The sequence below is a fragment of the Gobius niger genome, assembly GCF_951799975.1.
Source record: "Gobius niger genome assembly, chromosome: 15".
Lineage (NCBI taxonomy): Eukaryota > Metazoa > Chordata > Actinopteri > Gobiiformes > Gobiidae > Gobius > Gobius niger.
In genome coordinates, this window is record NC_136866.1 from 14,143,585 (window position 1) to 14,159,655 (window position 16,071).

The 16,071-nt window shown below is 41.6% G+C and overlaps 1 protein-coding gene across 2 annotated transcripts in view; it reads left to right on the forward strand.

The window, feature by feature from the left end:
* rngtt (RNA guanylyltransferase and 5'-phosphatase) overlaps window positions 1-13,144 on the forward strand; it is a 122,164-nt gene extending 109,020 nt beyond the window's left edge. For both annotated transcript variants that reach the window (XM_079572386.1, XM_079572385.1), the window contains 2 exons: window positions 6,453-6,576; window positions 12,314-13,144. In XM_079572386.1, coding sequence (XP_079428512.1) covers window positions 6,453-6,576; window positions 12,314-12,483 — 294 coding nt within the window. In that variant the 3' untranslated portion in view covers window positions 12,484-13,144. The remainder of the gene's footprint in view (window positions 1-6,452; window positions 6,577-12,313) is intronic.
* Window positions 13,145-16,071: the final 2,927 nt, after the last annotated feature.

A 16,071-nucleotide genomic window follows, 5' to 3' on the forward strand; every position in this document is an offset into this window, starting at 1 on the left:
TAAGAGCCGCTCTCCGTCAGCCTGCGCCGGCTTTGATGGAGCTCTCCTCACACCTGCTGGGAGCTCAAACGCTCTTAACTACTGATGGCTACATTAATGACTCTCAATATCTACCGTGGAGACTTGTTTAGACGTGCTTTCACATTTTTTGATGCCCGTGCTTTATGAGCTTTATCAAAAGAGTGCGAAAATGCAAGTGACGCCTCAGAAGACACTTGAAATAATGAGTTTATGGAAATAAACTATTTCTCATTGTCGGCGTTCATTGCCTTAGAGTTTTTTCAACATTCCAACGCTACATTTAGACTAGTATGTTTCATTCCTTTTATTAACCAGGGAAATGAATGAAAAATATTGTTATCCGCACCTGCCGTCAGACCGGAATGGATTGCAATAAGATTCATTAAAAGTTTTGTGTAATTGCATGGAGAATATCAACAGCAAGCAGCGAAACAGCCATCACTTAAAAGTTTGTGAGCAAATGGGAGCTTTGTGCCTTGTGCAGCGAGCGTCTCTTGAGGGATTTATTTACTACGGCAGTCGTGACCAGGCAAAAGCTCATGTTTATTTGTCTCATTGTGGCTCCATTTGCATCCTGCATCTCAATTTACTGCACTTTAAATTCAAGCCCTTCTGCCCAGTGACTTACAAATGGTTTGTGTGATTATATCAAATACATATAAACGATATGTTTATATTGCTTGCTATAAAACAAGATGGAAACTGCATTTAAGTTTAAGTAAATTGCAAATAGTTTATATAGTTGCAGGAACGGCAACAGAAATCTTCCATCTGACACCACTTTTTTTTTGCGATGACACATAGAGGGTCAGGACTGATGCTAAATAACATAATAACAATGACCTCATTTTTTACCATTTGAAATTACGGGAATTCCAGCATTAGGGCCCAAATCTGACAGGTAAATGAGAGAGAGAATTAAGAAATATGTGCTAATGACTCCCCGTGATGATGTCCCCGCTGTAGTGATGTGTATCGTTAAGGATTTATTGATATTACTACTCTTATTAATATGATCCAGTAAGTTATCGGGACTTTAATCAGTGCTATGAAAGATAAACATTATTTTTGTTTTTTTTGCTCTACATTTGGACCTGATTTATTTCCTCAGCTCGTACATTTATTATATGAGATGTTAAATACAAATATTAACCAAAATGTCAAATAATCAGCCTATGTTCAAAATGAACTAGCATTTTAAGGATTTTGTCTCATAGTGTGTTTAGTCACTGTTGGTTAGATTTGGCTGTAGCTGTGGGCACTGAGCCTAAAATTGACTCCTCCCGAAACTCTTTTGCGAGGACATAATGTAGTTTTAGTTTTGTTTTCTAAAACGTGTTAGCGGCTACGTCTCCGTGGGTTTCTCGGCAGAATAAGCAAGTTTTGAATGTGAAACACCACGTGTTTTTCTTGTGCGCTTATCGGAGGCATGTTTACAGCTCACCTGTCACACACGACGGGAGAAGAGTGAGGCACAGCATGGGGATGGTCCGACATCGCGTCCTCTCAGGGCGGGTCACGGGGATGAAAAGGTCTGAGGCAGGAAGTGCATCCATGAGAAGGGAGCGAGAGAAGGGAGAGATCTTTACTTGAGCGCCTGTGGTCAGTCCAGGTGGACAGGCAGACGCAGGGGCCCCGGGTTTGTGCCCATCCCTACTCCCTTGTCACTTAAAAATGTGCAAATGTTCTAACTCTTTTCAGCTTTTCTGTTATGCTTTGCCGTCCAGCTGTGGTACTTGTTACTTTGAGCAAAAATAGAAAAAAATGTGCAAATATGTCATAATTTTACAAACTTGGTTTTAAGTGATGTGAAAAAAACACACTGATTACAATTTCTCCTTGAGTTTTGTGCAGCGGACTGTGTTTAAATGGATGTGATCTTAAATCATCCTGTTTTTGCGATATGAAGGACAGTTATATATTGAGATCTTTTCTCATACTGTGCCGTCGAAGCCACGTCGCTTCCATTCCTCTGGCTGAAGTTAAGATTTAACTCCGCTCTTCGCTCTGTTTGCTCCGGCGCCGCATTATTGCCTGATTTTTCTCCTCTCAGTTGTAATGTGACGCTCGATTACCATGCGTGGGATAATGAACAGCATTATGCATATTCTCCGAGGGACCCTGACGTCACGTGTCGCTATCTGAAGACAATTGTTGCTCTGCCATTTCTATGTCTCTCCTTTGGTTATTTCGAGCCACATTCAGCTGCGATTGCCTTTGTAATTACACCGCAGCTAACCAGGAAGTGCCTAATATTAGGTTCATCGAGTCACGCTGCGGGATATAGTTAAAATTAGCTAAAAGTTCGTATAAAATGAAAGGTTTCGTTTGGAGCCAGAGATTATGACTTGCTTTCACTCCGCCCCGACTAATATACATTGCAAAGTTTGTGTGTGTGTGTGTGTGTGTGTGTGTGTGTGTTGTCCTTGATCTATTTGTTGTTATTGAAATGGACCCGAGTGCTGCAGTGCGCGTACCCCAGGGCCACGTCTGATTAAGTCTGCTTGGGAAAAAACAGGATGAGATTAAACGTACACAGAATGTAAAGCCCCATATAGAGTGAAACTTTGTAATATTGTGGATGATTTCCAGGCGATGTAGAGCAATAGTGTCCTTGGGTCGTATGTACAGCTCCACGTATAGCTGTAAGAGTTAAGCTAAAGGTTGTTTTGTAGATGGTTCATTAGGCATATCTTTGGAAAACACGTACTACACAATGAGTCTGTTATTCACTTATTATACAATATCAACCAAGAACAGCCCCAGCGTTCCTGACTCTCTCCTGCAACTGAGTCAGGAAAAGGTTGCGTCTTGTCTGTTGTGAGTGAAGTTGTTTTAGATTGTAGCATTGAGCTTATGTTTGCCCGTTTTTGTCTGTTTTTCTCCTGAAAGTCTGCACCTTGGTATGCACCAAAATGGGAATTAAAAAAAAATCCACAAAGCCATGGTGCATTAGAGAAGTCGTCAAACAGTACAGCTGTGAAGAGCCGAGACTGTTGAAACGTTTCTCTGAATATTGGCTCGTTTAGCTAATGTTCCGCTTATAATGGCAGCAATTTTAGGCTGTTGTAAATCTGCCAAATGGAAGCCCTCGCTTTTGCAATACATTGGATTGCGTGTGGATTTTGTGACTCCTAATATTGGGATAAAGATTATTTGACAATATGTACATGTGCCTTTTTTGCTGCTCAGTCAATTTGACTTGGTCTGCTCTTAGTGTTTGAGTAAATGCTTTTGCCGCCTCTCCGGAGTCTGGTGAACCTGGTCACCAGATTTGACCAGATTGGAGCACGTCTAACTCGTGAAGCCAAGCCCGGGAGCCGGGCTGTAGCGACACACTGGTGGGCGCCGCTGCCAGGCGTAGTCCCTGGTAACCGGTGGCACATGTGCGGCACCATAATGAGGCCGATTTCGCCGGATTACACGCCAAATGGTTGCGCAGAACTGCAGCCAACAGCTCTCCCCTCACCGCTGGGAAGAGCTTCTGCCGCCTGCACCACCCCCTGTGGAGTTTAATAACAAACACGCTTTTAATTTGGGCCTGACCTGACGTTTATTTTAGCACTTTTGTAAATAACTTGAGCTGTGTGCACAACAGAGACGTGACGTAATGTGACAGAAATGGTTAAAGTTGCAACTGTAAAATCACTAGGCAAATTTCAGCCAACAGGCTGTGAGTTAATAGGGAATAAAGGAGACTTCTGCTTGTAACTGGCATGATATTCTGCTTGTACACTATTTAGAAAATGATGCAAATGATGGTAACTAATATGTATAGTCAATATACTACTAATAACAATGCCTATAACTATTGGGCAGTTTCTTATAAAAGGCTTTTGAACTGATCTGCTTTAGGAGATTAACTCACGCATCACTGAAGCTGCAAACTTTCACCCAATGGCTTCTACAGAAGAGGACGTTCTATTTAAGGAGCCATATACACACATAAGACTATTACACAAAATAATATTCAGGCGAGTGTCAGGGAGTGATTTGCTAATATTCACGTTGTGTTTTTGATCAAATTAATTGTGTAGTTCTTTAATTCAGCTCCGTTCTAAGGAGAGTGAACTTCAGCATCTGGAAAGTGCTTTATGAGGCTAATGCATTGTTATAATCACCACTTTTTGGCTTTGGGTCTTATCCAGGGGAAATCTTCAAAGTTGGATCAGCGGAAAGCATGAAGCAGATTAGTGATCATTTCCCTCACGAGGAGACAGACACGAGCATGGAGCTGACTGAAGTGGGATGATGTGACATATATTCATATCAAATAGAAATGTTCGAGTGATTCAAATAACTGCACAATTTCAGCAAAACATTTGTATAATTGCTACAAGCAGATTGCATGACGGAGTAGGATTCTGTCCTGTACGCCTCCTCTCTCTTCTCGTCTTCTTCCTCAAACACTTCCTGTGTGAAAGCAGCACCCACTGCGAGGCCAGATGCTCCTCTCGACAGGAGCTCAGGAGCTCTTAGCTTGGAATTTCGGCTTATCGGCCAAAAAACTGTTGATTTTTTTTGCTGCAACTGTTGTGTTTTGACCTTGGTGGTTGAGCTCACTTGTTCACAAACCATCCCCAAAACTCCAAACCCACTTCAATGTGCGCAGCTGCCGGAGATGTGCCACCACGTTCCCCATAACTTGCTTCAAAGTCTCAAACACGGTTATGTCACGGTGCAGTTTCTCCACCGGACTCGCTGCCCTCCTTAGTTTCCGAGGGACTGGCATTTCGCACAGTCTGGAGACTATCTCAGCGCGGCGCAGCTCGTGACAAACAAACAACAGCTGCCCAAATGTCTTGTTTGACTCACGGCCGCTCCTCACCGCCGCTCGCCACGTTCAAAGGCCTGTTCCACTGAGCCGCCGCCTGTGTGCGCCGAGCAGGGTCCGTTTGTTCAAAGTCCAGCGTGATGTAATGCAAGTCAGAGATCCTAGGATGCTCTGGAGGTGGAGACTGTTGTTCTAGCTGTTGGGACTCCAAGATATAAAACCCTGGCTTCACATGCAGTAGGAGAACTTCTACAATATCAATGGTAAGCTCTAGGGCCAAAAGTACATTGACTTAAGGGGAAAAGATAAGACGTTATTATTGATCTCACTGTGGAGAAATTCACCTGCTACAGCAGCTCTTAAAAACACACAGTAAAGGTGCAGAGAGAAAATGTGCATCAAAGAAAAACCTTATTTACAGGTTTTTAAAAACTACGCTGTGAACTTGTCCAATTCATCACATATGGGCTTTTCCTCATACAAGGAGTTCTTTGGCTGAAATGTAGACATTATAAGCTTTGTAACAAAAGATAACATAACCAGTTTTGAAAGTTTTTGTCCAATAGAAATAATATCCCTTCTAAATTTAAAGTGATAGTCTGGAAGTCTAAATGTATTTCAAATGCTATAAAATGTGCAAAATGGACCGCCTGGTCTTGCATTTTGATGTAAAGTTTTTGTAAAGTAAAGTTCCCGGATCTCTGCAACTAATCAGAGTCTAGTATCCTCCCGTGTCGACCAATGAGACGAGCTTTTCCTGTGAACCAGACTGTCAGGTCCAATCCGGATGGACTGGGAGGAGCTCAATCGTTAACTTTTCTTTAACTGCTCTCCTCATTTTGCCAACTAAGACGGGCTTTCTGGTTAAAGAGGGGAGGAATTTGATTGTTCATTTTCACTTTGTCTCTCCTCACTTTGCAAACTTACAGACCATCACTTTAAGAGCCTACTGATGTTCGAAGCTAAACAAGTTTTTTGTTTGTGTAGTATGTCTCCATGTGCACCCCCCCAAGGACACTTGTAATAAATAAAAGAAAAATCAATCTGATTTGTATGTGCCCTTTAGGGGACATATTGAAATGGATGGCACGGCCTTGTGTGTGCAGCTGGTTAGTATGTCTGTGTCGTCGGACACAAGGGCGCGTTGGCTCCGTCTGACCCGCCGGCGTGCGAAGCATTCATCAGAGGAACGGCATGTCTGCCTCTGATCGGGGCATTGGCCCTTTTGACCTTTTCCTTTGGATTCCTGCCTGTTGTTGTTGGGGAAATTGGCAGGTTTTTGGACGCAGACACAAAGTACGGATGTTTTGTATTCTGGAGTTGTGAAGTTCAGTGTATCTGTAATACAAGTAATTAAACGGTCAAGTATCACAGGAAAGTGCATAGCGAAATATTTCTGGGAATGTTGCTCTCCATAACATAACATGAGTGCTATGGCAATATATAGTAACATTTCTTTATGCATAAGCCTCTTCTGATCATCTGTTTACCACGAAGTCTCAAACATCACAAGACGCAATGTTTGGAGAAGAACAGCTTTTCATGTGATTTGGGAGGAAGGAAGATGTGGGCAGAAAAAAAACCATCCTGGTATTGTCATCCTTTCAACGCAAAATGTCAAGTATTTGTGCTTTTTTTCTGTTTCTGTCCATCACAGGCCACAAAAGAACTCAAACAGTACGACAGCAAGATCATCGAGTGCAAGTTCGAAAACAACAGCTGGGTGTTCATGAGGCAGAGAGTGGACAAGAGCTTCCCCAACTCCTACGACACGGCCATGGGTGAGAGTCGCTCCTTCTGTCCTGTCACAGCGCCGTACACATGTCTGTGGAGGCAGCCGGTGATAAAAGCAGCATTTTATCTGCACATTTGTTTCAACAACAGCCCAGGGATTATCCAACTGCACTCTTACATGTAAGGGTAGTCAGAGCTATTAAAACCTGCTTTTGCACTTTCAAATGTTTTCGCACATTTGTAGCTGTGCCTGAGATTCCAACCCTCCTCCTTTGATCCACTCTTCTCTGATCGATTTCAACGTTTGATGCAGTTTCCCAGAAGATCTACCACAGATCTTAATGCCTTTTTTCATTTCTCGCCCTTGCAAACACTACTTTATCATCACGCTATTAGCCACATTGGCATTACACACAGTCACAGCTTCTTTTTATTACTATAGTTACCTTTTATGTTCGCATTTTGCGTTGGTGCTGCACAGTTTGAGCCTCCTCTAGAGTGTCAGAGCAGTGTGCAGGGAGGACACAGTCTGAAACAGGTACATTTGTTCCTACCTGTGAAAGTGGCTTGTTTTTAGCAGAAAGCTAACATAAAGCTAACTGCTACATTTAGAAGACAGCAACACAATTAGTCAGAAACTATTCATTAGAATAAGTCAACTGATTATTACTTTCTTTGGTCACTACAAACAATGACTTTTGTTTTCATGGAAATGTGCAGTCGTGACTTTATAAAATTAGACTACAGCAAGTGGCAGTTTAACCTCTTAACCCCCACCTGAACCGAGCACATTTTCTCCAGTTTGGCTTTACCCAAATCTACAACTTCTCGGTAAATTTATTAATATAGCAACGAAAACGAGGATGAAAGCACAACCACAATGTGACACAAGAGTGTTGAAAAAGTTTGATGCAGTTTCCCAGAAGATCTACCACAGATCTTAATGCCTTTTTTCATTTCTCGCCCTTGCAAACACTACTTTATCATCACGCTATTAGCCACATTGGCATTACACACAGTCACAGCTTCTTTTTATTACTATAGTTACCTTTTATGTTCGCACAAGAGTGTTGAAAACAAAATAGAACACAACAAAAAAGCAACGTAAAAATCCTTGAAAATGCAACAAAATATCTAGGGAAACACGACAAAAAGCAACAAAAAAGTGACAAAAATGAAGTAAATAAGTGACAAAAAGCGATAAAGAAGCAAAACATTCCAGAACAGCAACAATAATACAACAAAAAAGCAGAAAGAATGTGACACAAACGCAGCTTCTAAATGTGGGTAAAGCTGAACTGAAGAAAATGCAGTCGGTTAAGTAAGTTAGTGCTTTATTTGTCATTGTACAAGCGTACAATGAAATAGTGTTCAGGTGTTAGTCCTGAGCTGCTGCCACTGAGCCGCGCTGCCACTGTGGGTCAACCTGACCCAGCGGTCGGGGAAACCTGGCTGGCTGCCTTCAGTCTCCTTTCATCCTCTGATATGGTGCAGCGCCTCCTGGGTTTGTCCCTGTCTCAGAGCGTGGTGTCCTGCACTGGTCAGCTCTTCCACCTTCTCCTTCCTCTTCCTCCTGCGCAGCTCTCTCCGCTCCACAACTGTCTTTCGCCATCTTCTGAGAAGAGCTTAGCAGTTAGTCTGTTTTATTCTCCAGTGAACGTCCATTGGACAGAACAATAGTAGGGACAAGCTGGGAGTCTTGCCTGGATACCTCCTCGTGTAGCTCCTCTTGTGATGCCTCCATTGTGCTGCAGGTGTAGGGTAAGAGGTTAACTTGCCAACAATATACAAATAGTCTGTTACACTAAAACCCATTACGCCAAAACCCATAAGATGGAGAACCACTGCACTAAGTGTCGTAACTGTCCTGTTCAGGACCCACTTATAACATATGAGAGCAAACTTCAAACCCGATAAAGAAATACTCCTGTCAACCTAGAGTAGAAAAACATTTAGCTGTTTGACCCTTTTATAATATGTTTTAAAGTAATGTCAAAATGCAGCCTTTCCAGATTTAAGCCTTGTTCTTTAGGCTGACAATCAAAGACAATACAGCAAAAGTCATTGTCAAGTCAAACTTTGGGATTGAGCGGTATAAATACTTCAATGTGAGGGTTAATTTGAGTACGTTGTGTTTTGAAATCTCCATTGGTTTAACAATACACTAACAGAGATTTTGATGCAGCTCTGACAACACAATCTCGATATTTTTCACTATTCCTCCGCATTCTTCTACAAACGCAGACATGCCAGCGCCGGCAGAGCAAAAAATCAAACCAGTGTTGACCGCACTTATCTGTGCCGCCCTCCACTAAACGCCGGCACTAAAACAAAGGCTGAAAGTGCAAATTGAAGCCATAAAAACCAGAAGCGGAGGCGACGCCGCGAACACTTTGGAGAAATGCATTGTATTGATAGAAGATCGGAGAGATAGGTGTGAATTATGAGGCGCCGCGTTTCTGTGCGGCACCTTTAATCTTAAACACTCACAAGCAGCGTACAATTCAGAGGCGCACATTTGAATTTCAGCCACGGTTGTTATGGGCAGCTTTTAAAGTGTCATGAAAATGTGTTTCTTTGTTAAGAAAAGTACATTGTGTCCGCCAAGTGCCATGCTCCACTCTTGACGACTGAGGCCAAGGTCAACTTCATTCATTCATTTCATTATAAAAACAGATTGATCTGATCTGTTTGTTTCTGTGAAAAGCTTTTGCTAAATTAAACATTGAGGAGAAACTGAGGACAGGAGAGCGCCCCCTACCTGGGGCGCAGCAGCAGCAGCCGAGGTTCTGTGTCTTGGCGAAGTGTTGCCTTCAATAGGCCAGACTTCTACAGGATGGGCTGTTTAATACACAAATAACATAGTCCAACACTGAAATAGCCTATACATGACTGAAAGTGCAGCATAATCAGTCTTTCTCTGCTTCATTCTGACTTTTACCAGGACGAATAAAACAAGGACTTCCACATAACGTTAGCCTGATCCTTCACGAGCACATAAAGCACATGTTCTTGTGTTCACATAACAGCGAAACAGAGACCAGATGTGGTTTGACCCAGAGAGACATTTGAGATCATGGACGATGATGGAAGAGGAAACTACTATGGATTATATGGATGTGTGTACAGCACATGGATGTGCAGCAGCAGATGCACGAATGAACAGGAGTCGGAAGTAGGCCAGGGCGATATGGCCTAAAATCTATATCACGATATTAAAAAATTAATATCACGATAACAATATATTTGATGATATTATTGACAGGGGACAAATTACTTCAAAATCCCAGGCTTTCGCCTATTGGGAAGATTAATTCAGAGATATTTTAGTCTTTTTTTTATTTTTTAGCGCCATACTAATTTCCTCACAAATATGATCTACTCAAGCAGTTTACATCCTTCATTTCATTTTACTTTTTAAGCACCGGCTCCCGTGTTGTACAGTCAGTGTTTATGCTGCTCTGATGGAGCTGAACGTAACATAAATTATGTCGTGTCCACAACGATATTAAAATTCATCGATAGCAATTATATTGTATTAACGATATCCGATACGATAAGGCTCATCCCTAGTCTGAAGGTTGTAGTTTTGTCAGCGCCACGCCCCCTTTTAGTAATCGACTAATCGCTGCACAGAGCATGTTTTTGGACGACCAACAATTTTTTGGCTGAGGCAGGTCTACAAAACACATATTCTAATGTCATTCCTAATCTCTATTTATTTATTTATTTTTGAATAGTTTATCAACAACACAATGGGAACCTCGGCGATCCTCATTCTGTCACTTTGTCATAAACATGTACAATGCTTTCTCCCGAATATTGTAAAGATGAGGTCATGACATTTCCAGCTCGTGATTCAGCACTGCGCTGGCTCACGAACTCAGCTTCAACACAAAAATGAGACGTCAAGAGTTTTACATCGCCAACAGGCATAACAAACGGGTTCTTTTGTCATTGATAGAACATCGTGTTTTGTTTTATATATATATATATATGTATATAACAAGCTAAACTCCTCTGACTGGCACCGTGCTACACCCACAGACAACAGACATTGGTTCCCACTCGGTCCAGCCCACACCGTGGACTCTGCCAGAGAGGTGGGCAGTGGTGTTACTATCATACAGCCTTCATGCACAAGTCTTTCATTTTGACTTCATAAATACCAAGTGCACGGTGAAGATTTCCAGGTAATGAGTCCCATAATAAGTCACATTTACTATTGGGATAATGCAGCACAATACGGCTGCAGGCCAGTTCTTTCTGTTCTATTTTATCCCTCAAATAATGATGAATAATTACATTTAGCTCAAAGCCAAAAAAAAAACACTTTCAACTTAATTCGGTTGCAATATTTAAAAGATGGAAAACTCTGCGTCAAATTAGCGGTTCCATTTATAGTGTTATGTACATGCTCGACCTTTAGCAATGCAAGAAACCAGGTCATGACACGTCCTTCCCTCTCTGCGTGTGGGAGTAACCAACAAAGAAGACCGCTGTACCCAAGACTCAATGATTTGTTGTTGTGAAAATGTATTTAAGTTAGTTTTATAAAGAAATTCAGCCTCTTAAGATTCCACTCCATCACTGCGATTTACATACTGGAGTTTATAGTGTAGTTAGGAAAGTCATGCAGGTAGTAATGTTACACTGATACTGTTAGTGCTACGAACTACTAATCTGTCACTGTTGTGTAAGCACTATTTCAAATTACTAATAATTGCATTTTTGGGAAACGGGTTAGTTCAAACACTCCGTAGGGAAATTTTAACTTTTTCATATTGAAGCTCTGCCTCTGACTCCTTAACTACTTTAACGAATTAATCATTAAAAGTAATATATTTGTGTGACGGTGTTTGGTCCAAGAGCTGCCCTCTACTGACCTCTGACTGAATTCTAGATCATTATTGGCCTCTATTGACTGAAAACTGTGGAGCATTGCTACCTCATTAGTATGCATGATGTTGGTCATTAACCTCTTACCCCCCACCTTAACATTTTTTTTCTAGTTTACCCAAATCTAAAAGCATCTGGACTGGAGAGCAACAGTGTAATGCCTTATTTGAAATCTAAGGCCTTCAAAACTGATTGTAACTTTTTTGTCACATTTTTTGCCCAGTTTTTTGCCACTGTTTTGTCACTTTTTAGTCAAACATTTTTTCATGCATTTTTGTCACTTTTTAAATTGTTTTTGTCACATTTCTTGTCACTTTTTGGTCAAAATATTGTCTCATTTTTGTCAATGTTTTTGTCAATTTTTCATCCTCGTTTTTGTTGCTATTTTGAAAGAAGCTTTTAGATTTGGGTAAAGTCAATCTGGAGAAGCTGTGCTCAGATCAGGTGGTGGTTATGAGGTTAATATGCATCTTCAAAAGTATAGATATCATATCTATACTCATGTCATATATATAAAATGTAGCATAGCGTCCCGCAAAATATCGTGATATATCACAAAATCGATACATGCTAATGCGGCTAACTCAGTTTTTTAACTTCTACTGAACAATTTTCTCATATAAAACTGTCAGTATCATTCCCATGGACCCAATTTGGATTTGACATAGTTTGAGTTGGAGAGTCCACCAGAAAACATCTAAAAGGAGTGGGAAAAGTAGTGATTCCCATTGGTTGTTTTTCCCCTTTACCGTTATTGCCAAAACGAGCAAAACATCACGAGTTCTACATTCCCGCTTGAGAGTAAACCACTTGGACTTTTCCTCGTTTTTTTGCCTAATTCCCTCTGAAGTCTTCTGTCGACCAATCTTGTCCCTCTCATTCCAGCGGTGTGCAAGAGCATCCAGGAGCCCGTCACCAAGGACATCCTGTTTGAGTTTTTGGAGCGTTCCTGCGCCCAGACCGCGCCACAGCCGAACAAGAGACACGCCCCCGACCCTGACGCCGCCCTCATGCCCCCGCCCCCTCCCAAAAGACCCAACAGAGCCATCCCGTAGTAACCCCACGTCCCCCCCCCCCCCCCCCCACCCACGTTCCTCTGTGTGAACCATCCTCCATTCGGGACGTTGTTTGGACGCTAAGCATGTCAGCAGACCACCGACATCCAAAGACTGCCACAGTGTCATTCGTTTTACTTGTTTGTAGCTTTAATTAAATCCAGGAAAACAAAAGATTTAGTTTTTTTGGTTCCTTTTACTATTTATACTTTTTTATTGTCCGAGCTAATGGCATTTCATCTGCGAGGCTACGATGTGGATCTATGCTTTGTCAACGGTTTGTAATGAAATTGAGTAAACACAATGGGTAAAATCTCATGTCTCCAATGCATTCAGAAGAGAAGAGTTTTAAAAGTAAATCTCGATGCTTTCCAAAAGCCTTGGGCGATTTGTGAAGCTGTATCTCATCCTCCGGGTCGGTTATGAAGGTCAAATGGTTTTATTGTGCAGTTTATCAGCGCCTCAATCAGACATGCCCAGGCGCTGTCCTCTAAATTACTTTTTGAAGGGAGCTCCTTTGTAGCGAGAATCTTTGGCAGTGAGATAATTCTAATCAATAGCCTCTCCCTGAGCCGCCTGCACTATCTCAAAGATTTAGATTCAAAGTTCTTCTAACTGTAATATCAGACACTATAAACATATTGAATTGGCAAGAAATGCAATGTGGCATTAAACATTTTAACAGTGTGGACAGGATCTCCACGATTAGGACAGATTGCAATATTTTACTAAACCACTTTGCCAGCACACTCAATTCAATAAAAAAAAAACAATCAACTTTTTAACATGTTATTAAATACTAATGTCAAAAACAAATGTATCTCACTTTTCGTCATACAGGTGTGAGTAACAACTTTGAATGTTTCTTCTTCTACTGAAGTTGCTCCCATCTGTATTTCCTGGATTTTGTTGCATCACAGATGGAGCACGAAACTGTCTGCGCCCAAGGTGTGTTCATTACAGCGCCATCGATGTGCTAGCATGCTGTTTTCTGAAACTGTTTGGTCATGTTATTCCCACTACTACCTGCAGAGGGCACTTCAGGCCACTTTGAGCAGCCCAGTCTCTCATTCCTTTCTCCTTTCAATGCATAGATTTGTTTTGTTTTTTTACTTAAAATTCTAAAATCTTTTAAGCTGAGATACCCCTAATAATGTGTTTAGGGCTCAATTATGCCCAATATGTCCACGTTAAAGCGAGAGTGTCCTCATCAGACTGTCTAAATAAGAAATATGTTAATAACAATGTTTTTTTTTTTGCTTCTCGCGATATGGACATTGTCACGAGTTCAAGTCCAGCCTGAGCTCATAGCGTCATTGTGTCCCAAAATGGGCCAAAACCTGCCAAATGTTTTCTATGAAAATGGTTCACTGGAGCTAATCCTCACCTAAAAGGAGAAGCCGTATGACTGACAGAACAAAAATACTGCACTTACTTCAAGCACAAATTATAGCAGATTGTCTAGAGTTTGCCGTCAAATTGAATGTTGGAAATCCGCTATTTTGAAGGAAACTAGCATTGTCCACATACTTGTATTAGGACAACAGCTTACCCTTTTTCCCAGAATAGGGAGTAATTTTTTTGGCGACACAATCAAGGGCTCTATAATTAGTTCTCTTGGATCATTTTAAGATTTTGTTTGAGTCCATACACGACCAGTGGTTTGATAAAGTGTTCACTGGCCACATAATAATAATTATGCACATTTGTGCCGGGAAGAAAGATTTAAGTGTATAATTACTTGCTAGTTAATCAAAGCAAAATGCTGCGTAAATCTTTTGATAATATGACCATTTGTGTTACCCAGGGTTGACAGCTGGGTCAGAACGCCTCTATTTTTAGACGGAGCAATGAACAGCACAAGCACAAGTCTGGGGGATTTGCTGAACAAACACTTTTTATTCCAGTCCTCCTGCGTTATCTGTGATGTCCAGGACTAAAGGAGTCTCTGCGAAAACCAGCAAGTACAGATCCAGACGCTTCTGCTTCTTGGTTCTATAGCAACCGGTCGATTACACATACTTTACCAGAACAAGTATACTTCATCTACTTTTGCTGAAACTTGAGCATAGCATTATTCTGAAGTTGAAGCACTTTCTCTTGAGAGCAGGTTTGGAGTATTTTCTTCCGTCACAGCGGGGAACTGGCTACATCAAACGTGAGAAAGGAACTCATTTCGCTAATGGGGAGCCTCAAAGTGCGAGTGCTTTAAAGATGTATAATACCAGTTATACAAGGCAAGTCGAGAACAGGCTGGTGCTGATGTAAAACAAGTGTTTGTTTGATTTGTTAAAGTGCAATGTTTCCCTTTCCACAGGTTGTGTTCATGGGACACCTCGGCATTCTCAAGAGGACGGGGACAGACGGATTCTTCTTTATATTCTCCCATAATGCCGAGTTTATTTTATCTTTGTATGGTCTATCCTCGTGAAACAAAAATACTGAAATAAAGCTCCACATTTTCTCTGACAGCACAAATCAACTAAGGTTTTTTCATATGAATTTAAACTCATGGATGGGCGCATAAACAATGGAAGTGTCTCCACGCAGACATGAGCCCTGTTGTTTACTACAGCCCTGAGTGAAGTCCAAATATCCTGCACTCTTTAGTAAGTCAGAGCGGCTTCATCCTGCTGTACAGAGGTGCCAGGAACTAATCAGGACAAATTACACAGCGCTCTGCAATTATCTGTAATGACAACGGGGCCTCGCCTCACTTTATTAACAGCAACACAAGCTAAGCAGGTTTAACCTGTGGTAAAGGAAGTCGTTTGTAAAGCTTTCTAACTGTAATTATAACTATTGTCTGAAGTGCCTCTTCACTTTTGTTATTCTTCATTTGCATTTTCGAGGCGGGAGCTAAGTAGTGCTAAAATGCTCACTTGCTCCTCTCTGGGTGCTGTTGGGGGGGCTTTTCTTTGCTCTCAAGTTGAAAAAGTTTGATTCTTAAGAAGCACAGGCCAAGAAGATGGTTCCCCTGGTCCACAAATCTCTGCTGGAGAACTGCACACAGTCGGTGGGTCTCCAAGAAGCTGCAATACACATTTATCTGCCATGATCATCAAATACGTCCAATTAAGGTGCCCACATGATATTAGCTAATGCCACAGTACATGAATCAATTTACCGCATGTCATTTCTTTGGACAGATCTTTTAAGCCCCAGATCTTCATCCTTGGAAGTCGATCCATTGATCTGCATTGAATACTCAGAGCTTTGTGGGTAATCCTATGGAACGCCTGTAAAGCAGATAAGATGCATCGTGTCCTGCGGCATATTTGAAATCCCCATCTTCTTTACGTGCGGCCGATGGGAGCAGACCGACTTATGTAAGGTTAAAAATCTGCTGAAGCTTGTTATAGCCTCCTGTAGTGGCTTCATGAGCCGAGACCAAGGGCTAATCCGAGTGGAGAAGAATTAGCCTCTGAACTGAACTCAAGGGAACAGGAGAGATAACAATACTGGGATTAAGGATTATGAATTACAAAGAGTGCATATTGTCTTTCCCCAGTTCCTCTATACTTCGCAGCCAATAAGAGAACATTTCCTGCTGCTTCTTTCGTCCAATAAGAAGACAGTTTTGCAAGC